The following is a 19,153-nucleotide window of genomic DNA, read 5'->3' as shown; positions in this document are numbered from 1 at the left end:
GCTGGTTCAGAGAGAGTGTGGAGGGGGCCTCGGTCTGGGATGGGACCCTGTTGTAAGCCCAGCAGGTGGCGTGGAGCTGTGGCTGGCAGAGGAAGGGGAGAAGCCTTGTTGGGGGCGGGGGGGCTTAGGGGTTTCCTAGCGAAGGCAGCTTCGGAGTAGGGGCCGCCGTGGGTCCCTGGCTGGGCCGTGTCTTCTTTGTGGGGCTGTTTTTCCATCTGTGAAGCTGCCAGCCTGCCTCGTGTTACTCCTCTGGCATGGCCATGAGTAGATCCTCTCCCATGGAAGGTGCCAGTATCTGCCCCAGGAGCCGTTTGGGGCACCTATCCCTAGGCTGCAGGACCTGACTGACTGTCATTCTGCCCTTGGCTCTTCCTGGCGTAGCCCTCTGTGTCCTAATCCCACCTCCCAGCTTGCGTCTGGCTAACCTCATATCAGTCTTGCCCCATGTCATGGTATCAGCCTCCTGCACAGGGTCACAGCCTTGCCCGGATCATGCTGTCGCCTGTGGCCCGCCCGAGCTGGCCCTGGCCCCTGCTGCCGGGTTCAGCGGTGTGTGCTGTCCCTGCTGGCTGCCCCTCCTGGGACAGGTGCTTTCTGGGAACTCTGCCCCGTGACTCAGAAACCCGGGGGGCCATGGAGTGAGGTTGGGTGGGCTGAGGGGGGCTGGGAGCCATCTGAGTGGTGGTGAGGGCCCGGGTGGGGAGGAGGCCTCTGGTCCCTTGCGTGGCTTGCATGGCTCGGAGGGACCTTGAACGCCACGCCTGTCTTCTGGTGCTGCCGGAGAGCAGGTGAGTGTGGCAGTGGATGAAGGAGGATCCAGGCAGGCCCTTGGGTGCCTGCATGTCCTCATGGGACCACAGGAACGACTTGGGAACGCACGTGCGGAGGAGCCGCCTGCCCCGTGGCTGATCTTGTTTTTCCTTTCTTGTTTTCTCACAGGTGCCAGTGACGGGGTGGCCCGTGAGCTGATGACGAGGACTGGCTTTTAATCCTTGGTGGCGATTAAGAGAAAGCTTATCGGGGCCTGGGAGCCACCCCGACCCCCACCACCATGTCGGGATCCACACAGCCTGTGGCACAGACGTGGAGGGCCACTGAACCCCGCTACCCGCCCCACAGCCTTTCCTACCCAGTGCAGATCGCCCGGACACACACGGTAAGGGGGTGCACGTATGTGTGCCTGGGGCTACCTTTGAGACTCTTTTTCCATTCCACTGAGTCTTCACCCCTTCCTTTCTCCTGGGAGCCAGGCTCGCATGGCTCTGAGCCTCCCAGGGCAGAAGGGAGGCCTCCACAGAGACTCCTGGTGTCTGAAGCCTTTTCTAGAACATCTGGTAAAATCTCTTTGCTCCCATTTTAAAGCTGGGAAGATGGAGGCTGGGGCCAGGCTGAGCTGGGGCTCTGCCCTCTCTTGACTGGCAGTGGGATTGGCACGTGAATGTGGAGCTCCTGCTGTGTTCACTGTCCTGCAGCCCAGCCTCACCTCTGCTCCCCTGCTGCCGCAGGATTGGGTAGGATTGGGTAGGATTGGGGTGACTTCTGGGGGGCAAGGGGGCCTAATAGGTCACAGCTCCCCTTCCTTGCTGTCCTCCCGTCCCGTGTGTATTCGCCTTGGTGAGGCTTGAGGCTCTGAGATGAGGAGGCCCCGCACAGGTTGCGTTTCTGCCTCCCTGACACGAGGGTCCAGGGTGCTGGCTGTGTCTTTGGGGAGCCCGCCCCGTGGCCGGGGCAGATGGCCTGTCCTGGAAGCAGGTGGGCCTCGGTGCCTGCCCACGTGTGTGCCCTGGTCGGGTCTCCTAAGCCGCACGCCACCCGCCTCACCTCCCAGCGGGGGCCCCATTTCCTGCCTCTTCTCTCACTGCATGGTGTGGCTAGGACAATGGGCCTTGGTTGGCATTTACGAGGTACCTGCTATATACCATGTCTCTGGGTGTTTGCCAAGCGGCTTTCAGAGTTGTGGACCTCCCCCTTGTGACCTCCTGGCTGCTGAGTGATGGATGTGAGGCCTGGAGGTCACAGCTGGAGTGGAAGCTGACTCTGCCGGCCACCGTGGGGGTACATGTGTGCGTGTGTGTGCATGTGTCTGTCCTGCCTGTCTGGTGTGGTCCCCTCTTGTGAGAACCAGAAAGGAAGCTGTGTGGGAGGACTTTTCCATCAGTAAGCGAGAAGGTTTTGCATATGAGCTCACTGGCCCTGCCTGGGGGAGTCCCTGACACAGTGGCCTCCTGTAGGTTTGGGCCCCTGGGACGCTTTGCAGAGCCAGCTGTCGTCAGTGGGTGCATTGTGGATCCCTCTTAGGACGGCATTTCCCTGTGTAGAGTCATTACATTCTCCCCAGCGGCCCTGTGAAAGAGCAGCTCGCGCTGTCATCCCACTTTGCAGATGAGGAGACCGAGGCCCAAGAGGTTCAATCACAGGCCTCAGGTGCGATTGCAATTGCCCTAAGTGGGGAGGCTGCCACAGCATCGGGGCTCCAAGTCTCTGTGTCCCCCCACTCCCCCATGCCTTTATTTATTGAGCACCTACTGTGTGCCCAGGGCTAAGGAATAGACTCCCGGTAGGAAACGATTTCATATTTTGTCATCATGGTCTTTATCTGTCACCACCACCAACAAAAAGAAGAGCTCTTGTTAGCTGAGCACCTACTACAGGTCAAATGTTCAAAGCCCCGAGTGTATATGGTTGTGTGCCTTCCCCCGATCACCCCAGAGTGGTACGACTATCATGCTCTGTGTTTTGTCAATGGGAAAACATTTCACAGGGTAGGAAACCGGACGAGTTGCGTAACCTTTCTGAACCTCAGTTTTGTCACCGATAAAGCGGGGGTACTCAGAGTACCTGTCTCCTAGATTCTCATGAGGGGTAAAGGGGATATGTTGAATGTTCTTAAGATGGCGCCTGGCTCAGGGCCAGCCCGCTCTGTCCGTTTGCCGCTGCCATTCCTTGGTCTTGTTGCTGTTCCTGCTGCTGCCCAGAGGGGAACCTGCCTGCCCCGATGGGAGGGGCACTGGCAGGGCCACTGGCTTCTGGTTTCTTGTCCTGTCCTGTGGAGGTTCCCACTCTCCTCCACCACCCGCACCCTGCTCCTAGCCTTGGGGAGTCCTCAGGCTGCTGTAGCCTCTGCCCTCCCACTTCTCCTGCCCTTTGCCCCAACTGGGCCCTTGGGGTCACTGGCTGAGCCTAGACACCTCCCATTCTTCTCCTGCTGGGCTGTCAGTGACGCAGGGTATGGGTGGACAGGGCCAAGCGCTCACCACCCCCTCCAGGCAAGAGGCCAGGGAGTGAGCGGGGCCCAGCCTGGCAGCCACAGGTGAGAACATTCCTGTCCTTGTGTGGGGACAGCAGGGCCCACCTGTGTGTGCTCCTCCCTGGGGGAGCCGCCCCTCATCGGACCCTCCTGCCTCATGGTAGGGCTGCCCATCCAGGGAACCCTGCTTGTCTCTTGAAGGGCAGGAGGAAGGGTTCTGGGCACTCTCAGAAGGGCCCTGCTACCCTGGGCATATTGCAGCGTGGAGCCACTTTCTTGCTGCGGGTTGGAGGTGAGCTGGGGGCTGTGATCTGGAGGCTCCTCCCTGGCAGCCCCTCAGCCCCCAAACCCTTCCTGTCCTTTTAACGGGCGAGACCCACTTCAAAAGATACCACCCTCTTCCCGAGCTCCTCATCAAGCCACAGAAAGACAGACCCCCGGGGAAGGGGATGGTCAGTGGCGGGAACCTGGCTGTCCTGGTTCCTTGTATAGTAGCTGAGGCCATTGTGCTGGGATCCACGAGATGCCTCAGTGACCCTCCCAGATTCAGGTCACCCCCACACATACCCCCGACAGGCCTGCCTCCTGGGACAGCCCCTCCTGTCCGGAGCATCCTCTTCCTGGCGCTTTGGGCACGGGGCTGCTTTGATGGCAGGTCTTCCCTGGAGCCTGTGAGACCTCAGTGTGGCTTCGAATCCCTCTCCGTGTCCAGCTTGCTGAGTGGCATTGGCCCGCTCACAGCCATGTGGAACGGCCTCAGTTTCCCCACCTGCAGTACCGGTGTCCTGGTGGGTCTGAGCATCGGTGGCAATGTCTGTGTGCAGCAAGCACGGGGTAGTCATCTCTTTCCTCCTGGAAGGGTGGCAGGAGACCCAAGCAGGGCCTCTTCCCCCTGGGGAACCACAGGACCCTGGATGCCGAGCCAGCGGTGGAATGGTGCGGGCCGTGTAAGCCGCTGCCTCTGCCCGTGCTCTGCCCTGGCGTCATCTGCGGGCTGCTGGTGAGTGATTCCCAGCGCAAATGGGAGGCTTCACTTAGAGGGGGCTTGCAGACAGAGGCCTGGACCCTGAGACCATGGAAAGCCCCCAGGTTCCCTGACTCAGCCTCAGCCATGCTCCAGGCTTCTATATGCATCATCCCTGCCCTCCCGCTTCCCACCTGCCGCATCCCTCCGTGCCCCGTTCTCTCCATCCTCAGGGCTCCAGCTTCTCAGCTTCCTTCCGTGACAGTTAGCAGGACCCTATGTCTCTCCCTGAGGGTCCTCGGGAAGCTAGGGTCTCCAGGGTTGAGGGTCCAGTAACAAAACGCTCACAGCTTTTGTTTTCCCGGAGATCAACGCATCCTCCTCTCCTGGCCTCCTTTCAGGCTTTCTGTGGCCCAATTCCACTCTGCCTTCTTCAGGTCCTCTGGGACCCTGAACGCTCCTGAGCTCCTCCAGACCTTGGGCTAAACGAATGCAGTTAAAGGCAGGGACACAGAGTCTGAATGCCACCGTGACCCTTTTCTGCTGTGTGGCCTTGGGCAAGTTACTTAACCTCTCTATGCCGCAGTATTGAAGACTGGTTCATAGCACCGGTTCTGGAGCCACGTCCTGCCCTAGTGATGTCCTAGCTGTGAAACCGGGGGCAAGTGGCCTTACCGTCCCGTGCCTCAGTTTCCCCATCAGTTGAGCAAGGATGGTTTTAAGATTGTGAAAATCCAGTTAGTTGATAGGTACAGAGCCCCTCGCACAGGGTCTGGACAGAGTAAGCAGACATTTGATATAATCAATAATGTAATGATGACGATGCTATTCTTACAACATCGCCTTTAGTAGCCTTTTCTGTCTTGCCCCAAGGGTACACTCTGGGCTTTGCCCCTAGGGCAGGGGTGAGCACACCTTCTCTGTAAATATTTCAGGCTTTGCAGGCCATGCAGCTGCCCTTCTCGGCCAGTACGGTGTGAAAGCAGCTCAGCCAGGGCGTAAGGGAGTGGGCGTGGCCTGCGCCTGTGACACTGGACACTGCTGGCCAGGTCTGCCTTGGCCTTGCGCCCTAGTGTGCTGACTCTTGGCCTAGATTAGCGCTTATCAGACTCCTATAGGAAGGACTGGTCTGTTTCGTTTCCAGTTTGTCACAAATCGATACGGGGTCCCATTGCACAGATGCAGGCCCGGTCCGGCAGGGTCAGAGTTGGTTGTGCCCTCGGATGCCAGGGTTGCGCCGACCCCAGGGTCTGCATGCTGTCATGTTCTGTGCCCACCTTGTTGCGGTCGGCAATGTTGCAGACCTTTGGTGGAGTAGTACTGCCCTGGGCCAAGGCTCCCAGACCCTGGAGACTGCCTGGGCCAGGCTGGGACAGGTGGGCACGTGGGGGTCACTGGGAGAGGCTAGACTGCGGAAGGCTTTGCAGTGTCCTGAGTGCCCTGGGGGGTCCTCCATTAGCTTCATGGCCCCTCTTGCAGCTCAGTTCCTGCTGCTTGGTGATGGCTTTTAAGAGGCTGTGGAGGGATGATTTGGCCCTCAAAAGAGAGGCTGGTGGGAGCTCCCATGCTGGGGGTGATTGATTGATTGATTGATTGATTCATTCATTCATTAGTTCATTCATTCATTGAGAGCTCCCATGCTGGGACATCCATCCATCCATCCATCCATCCATCCATCCATCCATCCATCCAGCAAATACTTATCGGGTGTCTTGGGCCCATCCTCTTCCAGGCCCTTGCAGTGCAGCTGTGAACAGAACAGGTAAGCATCGCTGTCTCAGGGAGCTGACCTCCTCGTGGGAAATGGCAAGTTGGGAAGGAGACCAGGGGAAGGGCTGAGGTTGGGGGAGCCCACATTTAAGTAGAGGGTTGGGGAGGAGCCTCACTGAGAAGCTGCTTTTGGAGCTGAACCTGGAGGACGGGAGAGGGCCAGGCATGTGGGAATCTGGCTGAGGAATGTTCCAGGTAGCAGGAACAGCATGTGCAAAAGTCCTGAGTTGGGAGCTCTCTTGACTGCAGCCGCCATCATTCCGGGAGAGACCCATGAATGCAGCCAGGGTCTAGGAACGGGCTGAGTTCTTCCTTTGCTTTCCCATGAATTCAGGGTCTAGGAACGGGCTGAGTTCTTCCTTTGCTTTCAGTGTGCAGTCCCAGGCATTCCCTTGACATCTTCTGGAGTAAGGAGCCCTATCCAGGAGCCAGAGAGGGGTACTCCTTTCCCGCAAAGGAACTTCTCCCAGCCCATGCTCAAACATTTCCCGCGAATCTAGCCCCTTTCTCCTCTTTGCCCCCAGCCACTCCTCCCCACCCTCGGGACCCAGCCAAGAAGGCACCAGCTGGGATTCCCTCCTGGGTGAACAGCTCTTTCTGGTGGCCTCTCACCTTCCCCAGGAGTTTTAAGGGTGTAATTTATTGGGGGCCCTGATTTCCAGCTTCAGAGGTGCCATGGTCAGGGAGAAGCCCTCCGAGGCCAGGGGGCATCACCTGAACGGATTTTCCTGCCTCCCTTTCTGAGCAGCTGGGTCAGTCTCCCTCTCTCCAAGTCAGATTTGCTGCTGTCCTACCGGGACAGGTTAAGAGCCTGGGGACCGTTCCCTCTTGTCCCTCCTCAGAAAGCCAGCTCAGCCTTTGCCTTGCATCTCAGAACGTACCCCCTTCTTGCTGTGTGGCGTGGACAAGCCACTTACTCTCTGTGCCTCTGTATTCTCATCTTTGTGTGGGGCTTCTTGTAATATCCACCTCACAGGGCTGCTGTAGGGATGAAATTAATATATTTCAAGCATTTAGCTGCAGGTGCACACAGGCAATTTATTACTGTGGGGTATTATTGTTGTTTTTATGATTAATGTTGTCACGCGGGGAGCTCTCCTGCTCGGAGACATGGCAAGGTGGTTTCCAGCCTGGGTGTATTCCAGCTCATGGGACCCCTGGGGCCCCACCTCGGGTCAGTTTCTCTGGTGGGGCGTCCCCGATTCTTGCCTTCCCCTAGAACCTCCAGGCACTCTTGTCGGGGGAGTCCCTGGGCTCAACCCTGGTGACCTGCTTCAAGCCTCATGGTGGGGGCCAGTGTGGACTGAGTGTCTCCCAGGGTTTAGGGTCCAGTAACAAAATGCCCACAGATCTCGGGCAGAAACGGCCCCCAAGATGCTCCTGGGAGGATCTACTAAATTGGGAAACTAAGGCCAAAGGGTTCATGCAGAGGCCTCCCCAGCCCCCGCTTTGGGCCTCCTCCACCATGGTTGGCCGCTGTGAGCACTATCTGGCCGAGGCCCTCTTCCGAGGGACTGGACCATCTGCCCTGCCTCTCTGCCCACTTGGCCTTGGTACGGGAGAGCTGGGCGGAGAGGATCCTCCTGGCAGACTGCGAGGCCTGCTGCTTTCTTCTCACACCTCTGTGTGTGTGGCAAGGTCTTGGCTTGGCAGCTGCGTCATCGTCAGCCCAGTGGCCTCCTCCGCTCCCTCCCTCCAGCCCCGTCTTCTCCCTTCTCCTCCCACTGAGAGCACCCGGAGTCTTGTGCTAGACACTGGGGGATGCAGGAGGAGGCTTGTGCCTTTTCTGCCTTCTGGAGGCTGCTCTCAGCCTTGGGGGAATCCCTCAGAGAGGTGAAGAAGATGAGTGTAGGAGGTGCCGACCTCCTTTAATCTGGGCTGGGCACCCATTTCAAAGAGGAGAAACTGAGGCCCAGAGGGTTCGAATAACAGGGCCAAAGACATACCTTCTGTTGGAGGCCTTGCAGCTTTTGGTGTCTGCATTGGACTGTCCAGGGAGGTCCTTTCCCCAACGTTTCCAGCTTCTGAGGCTGCCAGGGTCCCCGTGGATTCCACTTGCTCATCCTTCCTGGCCTCTGGGCTTCTGGGCTCTTATGTGCTGATTTTGTTGGGTCTGCAACAGATACGTTATCAACACATCTACCTGGCATTGTGTCTGATTCTCTTTGCAAAAATAACTGCCTTGTTGAAAAAGCCAGACAACAAAAGAATGACTAGATTTTTATGGAAAATCGGGAAAATTAAAGAAAGGTGCCGAGAAGAAATGAAGTCACCTGCAATCCCACTCTCTGAAGCCTCACCTGTGTCAGACATCACTAACTGATTACCGCAAACAGCATAACTGAGTGTTCCAGGCAGGCAGAACTAATCTATTGGGATTGGTGCATAAGTGAAGCCTGCCTTGTTTAGTTTGAGAGACTTGTTACTGTCTTTTTTTTTTTAAACACAGTTTAATGTTTCTCAAATCTGGGTGTACTTGGCAATCGGTATACATTTAATTTGTTGATATTGAGTTTTCTCCCCTATGATAATGGATAATGTGTTAAAGAAAAAAGTATTTGGACACTTGTTAAGCAGGAAGACTATACAGGACAATTGTGCTGTCAGTGTCCAGACTGTCACAATAAGGGAGAGAGACCGGGCTCAGCTCCAAATACGGCCAAGACAGCTGGGGCCTCATAGCCTAGCCGCAGGGCGGAGGGAGGGGTCAGTGGATGGAAAATTACTAAGAGGAGCGCTTGAGGGTGGGGGGTTCCTCTAGACTGACTTACCAGGATTCCTGCAGCTGGGCAGAGCCCCGCAAGGCCAAGGCCAAGGTCAAGGCCCTGTGGAGAGAGGATGGGTTAGAGGAGCTTGACTCTGGTGTGGGCAAGGAGAGTCTTTGTCAAATGGACGGCGGTGTGTTATTAAAGGAGGAGGGTTTGCCTGAGGCTTACCCTTCTGGCTGTGATACGAGCCTTACCTGCGGGAGTTTCTCTTTTACAGGGCAGGCTTGGGGTCAGGGGGCGCTTCGTTCTGAAACCTGGTCTTTGGGCCTCGCTGGCCAACGGCTGTTTGTCGCCGTCACTCACCACCATCCATCCTTCTCCTGGCGAGTGAGGCCCGAGCCTCGTTCCCTCACGTGGGCATCACTTACCCACCCTGCCAAGAGCTGGGCATCTAGGTTGGGCCTTTTCCCAGTTGTTGCTGCAAATGCGTTTCTGTTTTTACAAATAATGCTGCCCCATATGCACCTTCAGTCCTGTCTTCCCAGGCCTGCATTTCCAAGCTGCAGCTCCTCAGGCCAGAGGGACCCATTGCCTGGCAGGGGTAGGATGGGGTGGGAGGGTAGAAAAGTGAAGACAGCTTCCTCTACTCTCTCCTCCTGCAATCAGCGCCAACGTGGCTGGCAGACAGACACCGTGGTCAGGATGGTTCCAGGCCTGTACTAGCCTGTGGCCTCAGACAGCCCCATCAGCCCTCCTAGACTTGACGGTCTCACCTGGAAGGTGGGCGTGATCGTGAGACTGTGGGAGGCTGTGTGGGAAGGACGCAGCCCTGGGCCGTTCAGCCATCTGTGTTCCTTCTTCTCCTTGGCGTTCGGCCCCAGGGGTAGCCTCTGGCCAGACGGTCCCTGAAGTTCCCTGCAGGACTTGGGCTTATCTGCCTAGGGCAGGAGCGAGCCTAAGCAGGGAGTCCACGGCCTTGCCTGCTGTGCCCCACCATGCCCGTGCCCGCCTGCGCTCACCGCTCCTCTGTCCCCTCCTGCAGGACGTCGGGCTCCTGGAGTACCAGCACCACTCCCGCGACTATGCCTCCCACCTGTCGCCTGGCTCCATCATCCAGCCGCAGCGGCGGAGACCCTCCCTGCTGTCCGAGTTCCAGCCCGGGAATGAACGGTGAGGAGAGTTGCTGCCTCCTTGTCCCTTCTCTGGAGCCCCTTCTCAGATGGAGAAGCAGAGGCCCATGGTGGAGCAGGAGCACCCAGGGTCCTGTGAAATGAGGGGGTGTCGGGCCGTGTGTTCACCCTTGACCAGGTGTGGCCGTGACTCGGGGTGAGGATGAGGACGAGCAGGGAAGAGCCACATGGCCCTCAGACTTGCAGCGTGGAACTTCAGTGGGCTCTGTGGGTTTGGGCAGCAGTGGGGACCTCCAAGCTGGGCTGCAGCCGGGCTGGGCTGCTGTGGGAAGATTCGAGTCCACACCTGGTGCCCCTGGGGCCCCTGCCCTCCCCTCCCATTCCTCCTTCTTCTCCAGCTGGCAGAGGACGCCCCCTGGTGTGTGCCTGTGCCGGGCCAGCCTTACTTTCCTTGATCCAGGTGGGAGGGGAATGAACAGGTGAGGTGGGGGCGTGGGAGGGAGGTGGGGCGGGGAGCTGGGGGGACTACAGCAAGGGGAGGGCCAGGGCTGGGCCGGAGCCAGCTCTCCATACATTTATTTGGGATCGTTAGGCCATGTTCTTTCTCCCACCATCTCCAGGAGCTTCTGCTAGAGACGGCGGAAGTGTGGGGAATTGTGCCTGTTTCTCAGATGGAGAAGCTGAGGCTGCGAGTTTGAGGATGGGCTCTTGTTTACTCAGCCAGGACTAGAAGTCGAGGCACCAGGCCCCCGCCCTTCATGGTACCATGGAGGTGTCCCAGGGCCCCAGAGCAGGCGGGGCTGGTGAAGTCAAGTGGGCGCAGGTGTCTGGAGGAGGAGGGGAGGCGGAGGCAGTGTGCTTCTGTGCCTGGATTGGTTTCCTGGGGCTGCCATCACAGCGTGCCACAAACTGGGTAGCTTCAAGCCACATAAGTGCATACCCGTGATCTGAAGTCAGGGCGTCCGCAGGGCCGCGCCCCCTCGGAAGCCTTGAGGGGAGGATGCTTTTCTGTCTCCTCCAGCTTCTGGGGGCCACAGGCATTCCTCGTCTGTGGCTGCGTCACTTCAATCTCTGCCTCTGCCTCTGCCTCACGTGGCCATTTCCTTGTCTGTCTCTGTGTTCTCTTGTCGTGTTACAACGACCCCAGTCATCCTAATCCAGGATGGCCTCCTGTTAGCTTAATTCCATCTACAATGACTCTAGGTCCAAAGAAGGTCTTATTTTGAGGTTCCAGTGGCCATGGATTTTGGGAGGACATTATTCGAGCCACTGCAGTGCTGCTGTCATGTTTAAGTGAAAACACCATGCGCTTCCTGCCAAGCACCGTGTAATGGTGAAGCCCTAGGTTCTGGGCCTTGAAGAGGGGGATGTCTTGGGGCCCAGCTTTGGAGGGACAAGGACTTAAGGGAGGTGAGCCTAGAGGGGTGGTTACCTTGCCCCACTGGGTGGGGCCAGCAACATGGCCCCAGCCTATGCTGCAGTGGGCAGAGTTTAGTCAATCTACAGCACTGATTGAACGCCTACTGTGCGCCAGTACCTGGGGACAGCCATGAACAAGACCACCCTGTGTTCATTCTAGGGTGAGGGAGGTGGCCAGGAAACACCTGTGGCCACCGAGCACGTGGGGAGGGCAGTGGAGAGAGAGCGGACAGGCGGGTGTGGTGTGGTCTGGCCTGGGCCAGGAGGCGCCATCTGCACCAAGATGTGAAGGGGAGGGGAGCTCACGTGAAGGGCCTGAGGTCTCAATGCTCCAGGCAGAGTCCAGCAGGTGCAAAGGCCCTGGGGCAGGAGTGAAGTCGGAGGACAGCGAGGGCCAGGCCAGACAGGGCTTGTGCAGGAGGGGAACGGCTGTGGATTCCCTGCTCAGCCTCTGGGAAAAGCATTTCAGCAAGGGCCACATTCAGGCTGTTTCTGGTGGGTGATGGCTGGAGCCTGAGAGGTGGAGGCCAGGAGTCCCAGCTCTGTGGGGTGTGCTTAATTAGGCAAGGCCATGCCCTCTCTAGGCACACTATGGAGGAACATTCAGGAGAGCCAGTCGCTGGGGATGCTGGGCAGCTCCGGTCTGCACCAGGCTGCTGGGCTGAGTTGAGAAGGTGGTTAGGCCAGGTTCAGCAGCAAGAGTTCTGCGATTGGCCAGCGATGTCTGCCCTGCGTGGGTGAGAGGGAAATGGCATCACGGGTGCTGTTATCTGCGTTAGGCTCACAGTGTTTCCTGAATGAACTGTGTCTGTGAACCACCCGGCAATCTTGTTAAAATGCGGAGTCTGACTCGGTAGGCCTCAGGTAGTACTGGAGATTCTGCATTTGTAACCAGCCCCAGGTGGGGACGGTGGGCTGGTCCACGGACCGCCCCGAGTGGCAAGGGGGGGCAGTCACTCTGGGGCATTCCAGTGCCACTGTAGCGCACTCCCTCCCTGTAAACGTCTTTGGTGAATGTGGACCTGAAGGAAGGCAGTGCTGCATTGGAGTCCTGCCCCGCGGTGGGACCGTGGGAGGTGGGCTCCTGTGAGCACCTTTCTCGCAGGATCATACAGAGCACGGCACGCAGTAGGTGCGTGGCGCAGAGGGCAGTCGGGGCCTCGGGAGTTCTCAGCCGCAATCTCCTGTGTGACACCGATGCTTTAACTCCCGCAGGTCCCAGGAGCTCCACCTGCGGCCAGAGTCCCATTCGTACCTGCCCGAGCTGGGGAAGTCAGAGATGGAGTTCATTGAAAGCAAGCGCCCTCGGCTAGAGCTGCTGCCCGACCCCCTGCTGCGACCGTCACCCCTGCTGGCCGCTGGCCAGCCTGCGGGATCTGAAGACCTCACCAAGGTAAACCTGGGCCCCCAGCTGGGCGCTTGTCTGCCCCTTGAGGTTCTGCTGCTGGTTGGGTTGGGTGGGAGGTGGCGGGTAGGTGTGCAGGGAGGGGGCAGCTCGGGCAAAGGCTTGGAGGTGGGCCAAGCACCGAGTGCACGGAGCTGGGCGGCAGGAGGAGGGCAGGCGCCGGGTCTCTCTGGAGGTGCCAGAGTGTGGGAAGAAGTGGGGAAGGTTTCCAGGTGGGCGGAGCAGCAAGTGCAAAAGCTCTGGGGCAGGACCAGGCTTGTGGTCATGGGGCAGCTGGCACGAGGGAGGGGAAAGCTGGGAGGGGAGGGCCTGGGGTGCCGTGGAGCAGAGAGCTGCCATCTGGTGGGGGTGAGGACGGTCCTGTGGTCGGTGGTCAGCTTTCAGCACATTCTGAGAGCTTCCTCGAGGGCGGGTTGTTTGGTTCTGTGAGTGCTTGGAACAGAGGGCTTAGTGACCCCTGTCTTGAGCCCTGCACAGCAGGCAGCCCCCTGGGCCCCGAACCCAGGCCTGTGAGGCGGACAGCTCGGGGCTCTGCCAGGCGCCTGGGGCTCCTGGATTCTTAAGGGGCAGGGAGGTGAGACTCCAGAGTCCCCCGAAGTGACCTGGGACAGAGTTGGCTCAGCACTAAAGGGGCGGAGCTTGGTTAGGACATGGCCTGGACACCTAGAGCGACAAAGGCTCCTTCCACTGCCCAGTCCAGCCACTCCTTGGGGCACCATGTGGCACCGGGCTGGCTTGGGTTGAGTCTGCAGCCACCCAGACCTGAGGGACGGTGGATGCAGTTTGGGCAGGAGGAGCTAGACAACTTTAGGCTCATCTGCATCTCCATGGGGAGGCAGCCTGGCATTGCAGGTGGCCCCAGGCCTCACCTGGGCGCTCACCTATCCCAGGGCCCTCCGTCCATCTGCTCTCAGGTGACCCAGGTGTGATTTCCACCACCCCCACCTCCACAGCTGTGTAAACTTTGCACCTCTCTGAGCCCCGTTTCTTCCTCACTGATCTGGGACCTTGTGTGCAGGGTGTCACCTGGTCATCTGGGTAGAGGGCTCGGCTGTGGGCCCCATGCGTGGGGACTACTTGGCACCCATGAGCTGGCATGGGTGGTGGTCTGGCTGCAGGGCCAGGCCACTTGGGCCAGACTCGGCCTTCTCTTGGGGAGAGGGGATACCCGCGTGGACCCTGGGATATCCCTGGGGTGGGCTTGGGCTGGCAGGTGGTTGGGGGGGCCATCCTGGGTCTGGGATGGCAGGGCTTCCCCTCCTGCTCTGAGTGGCTGTGGCTGCGACACCTGCACACCTGCCAGGTACCCACAGGGCTTCCTCTGGGGCCAGGGGAGGGAGGAGCTGGGGTGTCTGTGTGGTTTTTGGTTGGCTTGGCCTCCCTGTCCCTGGGGCAACCCCTGCCTCACCAAGTTGTCGTGGGAAAGTGAAGGAAGGAAAATGAACTCCTAGCCAACAGACCACATGCGCCTTAGAGCCCGCTCAGGAATCTCCCCCGGTGGATGCAGCTGTGTCCTTGTTGGCACTCAGGGACTCCACCCTGGCCACCTCCCTGCTCTCCTGCGTACTTCCAGTCCATTCTCTGCTCTAAAATATCCCAATTCCAGCCTTCTGCCCATGCCTGAGACCACCCCCAGCCTGAGCTCACCGTTGCTCTCTGGGAACTTTGCAGTAGCGTCCTGCTGGGTGTCCCTGCTCCTGCTTCCCTCTACCTCCTTCAGTTTATCCTCCAAGCAGCAGCCAGAGGGCTCTTGTAAAGGCAGATGCCTGCGTCCCCCTGTGTGTCCCTCCTGTGCTCCAAACCATCCATGGCTCCTGTCTCAAGCAGGAAAAAGCCAAAATACTTGCCATGGGCTGCAGATCCGGCATGATCCAGCACCGTCACCTCCCAGACCTCATCTCCCTGCACCAGTCCTCTCAACCACTCACGTACAGCCTCCCAAGCCACCCTGGAATTCCTCTAACACGACAGGCACATTCTCACCTGGGGACCTTTGCACGGGCTGTGCCCTCGGCAGGAGCGCCCTCCCCCAGGCACATTCCTCTTTCCTTGTTCCTTCCAGTCCTGGCTGCCCTCCAGGGCCTGCATGGCAGGGGAGACCTGTGGCCAGTCCTGTGGGGACTCCTGAGGCCGCTCATGGCAGAGGCTGCAGCCCCACCACATCCTCCCGGGGTGTGAGATTCAGCCTCGGGGTCCCTGCCGACCTTGAAGGGGATCTCTGTGGCCTGGGGCTCGGGACCCCTGCACTTGGGTCTGGGCTTGGGACTGGTGTGGATGCCAGTTCCTCTCTCTCGGGCACTACCCCATTGGGGACCCCAGCCAGCATCCCTGCCCCGAGGCCCAACCCTTCCAGCACATCCTTCCTGCCCCTCCTCCCCTTTCTTCTCTCCTTCTACACCTCCCTCCCTCCTTCTTCCTCCCTCCCTTTCTTTCCACCCAAACAGCCCCCCATCCTGCTCACTCCGCTTCACCCCCTGCTTCCTGGGCTCCTGCTATCTCTCCCTGCTCATCCCCTGGGGCTCCCTCCCTACCACAGAGCACTCCCAGCCGCCACCCAGCGCCACCCAGCCTGTCTGCCTGTGGCCATCTGTCCTTGCCTTCATTACCTGTCCCTCCCCCTCACCTCCCAGCCACCCCTCACCCATCAGTTCTGCCTGCCATCGTCTCCCACCAGTGGCCTTGCCCCTCCGCCATCCACTCACCCCTCCCCCCACCATCCCCTTGCTTCCCCACCCCCTACCCCCATCTGCTCCCCCTGCTTCCCCCACTCGCCTGGAGTCCAGGGCGCTGTGAGCCTAGTCAGCCCTGGCAGGAACTCACAACTCAGCCGGACAAGGGTGCCTCGGGGTTCTTGGCCTGTGGCCATTTCTTGGCTGGAGAGCGACACCTCCCACATGTGTGTCCAGCCTGAGGCCTGCCACGCCTCCAGTGCCCTAGACAGCCCTTTGTTTTCACTCCTCTTTGAAACAGAAAGTGGAACCTAGACGGTGGCGGTGGTGAGGATGTGCACAGATTAAGCACCTGTGGTTTGCTGCTGTGGGAGTTTGCTGTGGTTTCAGTAAAGCTCAGGACATACCAGGCTGGAGGCTTGTTCTCTCTCCAGCTTCCACAGGGGATGCCGACGGCAGGGCTGGTGGGGGAATCGCAGGCAGTGTCCCCGGAGGCTTCTGTCCCCCAGGGTCCCTCAGCCGCCCAGCTGTGTCTGACTGCCCAGGCCGGGGTGGGGACTGTGGCCAGGTGGCGTCCTCATCCTGGTTGCAGCCTAGTGCCCAGCGTGGCACAGGCCCCTCCCTGCACAGCCCTGGGGCACCGTAAGCTCCTTAGCAGCCTCAGGGCAAAGGCGACCCTCCTCCTGCAGCAGGAGTAGGGGTGGGCGGTGGGGACGGGGAGCCAGCCCCGGGGAAGGAAGTGGCCACTCAGCCCTGCAGGGTCCCCTTCTCTGCCTGATGCGGCCGGATGGGATTGAATGGTGGACTCATAGGGTGAGGCACCTCCTTTATCAGGAGGTTGGCGCGCAGGAGGCATTCACACGGTGGTAAGAATGCTGACAGTGACGGCGGGTGCCATTAAGTGAGCGCCGACTGCCTGCCAGGTGCCAAGCCATGCCCAGCCAGTGTCATATCCTGCTCTCTTCCCAGCCCGAGGAGGCTGGGTCTATGACCTCCCTTTTGTAGACGGCCCCAGGCTGAGCGAGCTGGACGCAGGGGAACGGGATTCAGGCCCAGGCAGCTGGGAATGCACCCCACGCCTGCCTCCAGGTTGTCCCGCTGCTCTGGGTCCCCTGTGGTCTCCCTGGTGGGGTGCCGTCCTCCCTCTACCTGGCACCCCCATTAGCACTGGAATCTGCTTTCCCCTCTTTTTGTTGTTGTTGTTGTTGCTACAGGAGGCAGGAGAGAATTTTAGCTCGGCCGCCTGGGAGAGATGTTTCCATTTGAACAACTCCCCTGAAGTCGAGCCTGGATGGATAGCAGGCGAGGGTGTGTGTGTGTGCGTGTGTGTGTGCGCGTGTGTGTGCGGGTGTTTGTGTGTGTGTGTGTGCATGTGTGTGTGCACACCTGTGTGTCTGGGTATGTACATGTGCGTGTGTTTGCATGCGTGTGTATGTGTGTGTGCATGTGCGTGTGTGTGTGCACGTGTGTTTGTGTGTGTGCACGTGTGTGTGGGTGTGCGTGTTTGTGTGTGTTTGTGTGTGCGTGTGTGTGTGCATGTGTACGTGTGTGTGTGCACACGTGTGTGTGGGTGTTTGTGTGTGCGTGCATGTGTGTGTGCGCACCTGTGTGCCTGTGTATGTGTGTGTGCATGTGTTTGCGTGTGTGTGTGTGTGCGTGTGTGTGTGTGTGCATGTGCGTGTGTGGGTGCGCGTTTGTATGTGCATGCGCATGCACGCACGTGTGCGTGCATTTGTGTGTGTGCGTGTGTGTGGGTGAGCGTGTGTTTGTGTGTGCATGTGTTTGTGTGTGCATGTTTGTGTGCGTGCGTGTGTGTGCGCCTGTGTATGCACGTATGTATGTGCACGTGTGTGTGCGTGCGTGTGTGTGCATGTGTGCGTGTGTGCATGTATACGTGTGTGTGCATGTGTACGTGTGTGTGCATGTGTTTGTGTGCAGGCAGCTCAGGGCCCAGCCTTGGAGGACGACCAACCCCTGCATGGGCTGTTGTCCCCTAGGTGTGAGTTCTGTCTCTGCAGACAGCAGGCCCGAGGGGTGAGTCTGCTGCCTGCCCCTCTCTCCAGCACGCCCGTGCCCTCTGGCCTATGGGTTCCAGAGGGTCTCTCCGTCCCTTACCGTTGCTCTGTGGTTCTTTCTGCCTGCGTGGCTTTCCCTCTTCTTGTCAGGAATCCCTCTGCCTGCGGTGTGCCCCCTGGGATCTCTTAGTCTCTGTGTCTGTCGCTGTGTCTCTGCCTCTCCATCGCTTTCTCTTTGTGTCCCTCTATCTCTCTTTCTCTTTGTGTCTCTCTGTCACCATGTCTCTGTCTTTCTGTCTCTGTTTCTCTCTGCCTATATGTCCATTTTTGTTTCTCGATCTGTCTGTCTGTCTTTGTCTCTGTGTCTGTCTCTCTCTCCTCTCTGCTTGGACCACAAGGTGGGGGTGTGACGGACTTGGTGCTGGGGCCTGGCCAGCCTAGCCGCAGTGATTGCTCCAGGCTGTGAAGAGATTTGGAAAGTCTGAGCGAGGGACGATGCCTGGGAGAGCATGCTCAGAGGTTTTCTGCATCTGCTGTGTGGAATTCAGCCGGGCGCCTGAGGCAGGAATTTGATGGGATGTTTTCTGTGCGTGCCCCGTCTGCCCCATCGTGTTCCTGTTTTCTGACGCTTCTGTGCTCTTCGGCTTCTGGAGTTCTGTGGTATCAGAGACTTCCTTGGGAATTCATCGAACTTTGTTTTGGGGACTTTAGAACTGTCACAAATAGCACTATCTCTGAAAATCCCTAAGGGGGACAGACGACCCCTATCAAATTCAAACATGAATTTTGGCTCACATAACTGAAGTCCAGCATTGGTTAGCTTCAGGTACAGCTTGATCTAGGTGACATGATGTCCTCAGGACCCTGCCATCTTTCACAGGGTCTTGGTGTGTTAGCAGGAAGGAAGCTGGTGACTCCAGGCCTTCCTTCTCCCAGGTTCAAGGCCAGCAAAAAGAGAGAACTCTCCCTCCTTCTCTCCACATTTCTAGCCCCAAACTGCTTTTTCTCCTCACCATGAGTGGGCCCGTGCCTGCCCCAGAACCTGTCACTGTGGCTGGAGTAGGGGGTGTACTAGGAGTGCGTGAAGCTGGGCCCTGCTTTTTCCTGGAGCTGGCACAGGGGAGCCGGGGGGCTTTTCTGCCTCTGTGTCTTCACTTATGCTATAAACTTTTCTCTTTCACACTAGCTTGAAGTTTTACAGCAGGGGCATCTTATGAGTAGAAGGTACCCACTGCTCCCTGGCAACTTGTGCGGGCTTTATTAGTTTGTTTTGCTCCCCGTGGGTTTGGGTGGGTGGGAAAGGTGGACAGTCATCGGGAGTGCACCTGCAGGCCTGACCGCCAGGCTCCCTCAGCCCCCATCCAGGGAAACCCAGCACCGGGGGAAGCGCTCTTGGCAATCTGGGTTTGCCTCTTCTTTTTCAATTGAGGGGCGGTTCACAAAAAAGTAACCACATTAAAGTGAAGAGCTCATTGGCTTGTAGGACATTTACAGTGTTGTGTTGTGCAGCTGTCACCTGTCTAGTTCTAGAACATTCTCATCACCCCAGAAGGAGACCCCCATACTCATTAATCAGTCACTCCCTGTATTAGTCTGTTCTTACACTGCCACTCCCTGTGTTAGTCTGTTCTTACACTGCCACTCCCTGTGTTAGTCTGTTCTTACACTGCTAATTAGGCCATACCCAAGACTGGATAACTTAGAATAGAAAGAGGTGTAATTGACTCACAGTTCTGCATGGCTGGAGAGGCCTCAGGAAGCTTACAGTCACGGTGGAAGGGGAAGCAAACACGTCCTTCTTCACATGGCCACAGCAAGAAGTGCTG

The 19,153-nt window shown here is 58.4% G+C and overlaps 1 protein-coding gene across 3 annotated transcripts in view; it reads left to right on the top strand.

Annotated features, from left to right (window-relative positions):
• The first annotated feature begins 943 nt into the window (after positions 1–943).
• The window catches only part of NCOR2 (nuclear receptor corepressor 2), a 166,751-nt gene continuing 148,541 nt past the window's right edge, over positions 944–19,153 (top strand). For all 3 annotated transcript variants that reach the window (XM_025401526.1, XM_025401524.1, XM_025401527.1), the window contains exons 1-3: positions 944–1,156; positions 9,732–9,859; positions 12,454–12,631. In XM_025401526.1, coding sequence (XP_025257311.1) covers positions 1,052–1,156; positions 9,732–9,859; positions 12,454–12,631 — 411 coding nt within the window. In that variant the 5' untranslated portion in view covers positions 944–1,051. The remainder of the gene's footprint in view (positions 1,157–9,731; positions 9,860–12,453; positions 12,632–19,153) is intronic.

This window comes from Theropithecus gelada, chromosome 11 (assembly GCF_003255815.1).
Source record: "Theropithecus gelada isolate Dixy chromosome 11, Tgel_1.0, whole genome shotgun sequence".
NCBI lineage: Eukaryota > Metazoa > Chordata > Mammalia > Primates > Cercopithecidae > Theropithecus > Theropithecus gelada.
The sequence above is the reverse complement of the archived record's forward strand: the minus strand, read 5'-3'. Positions and strand labels throughout refer to the sequence as shown.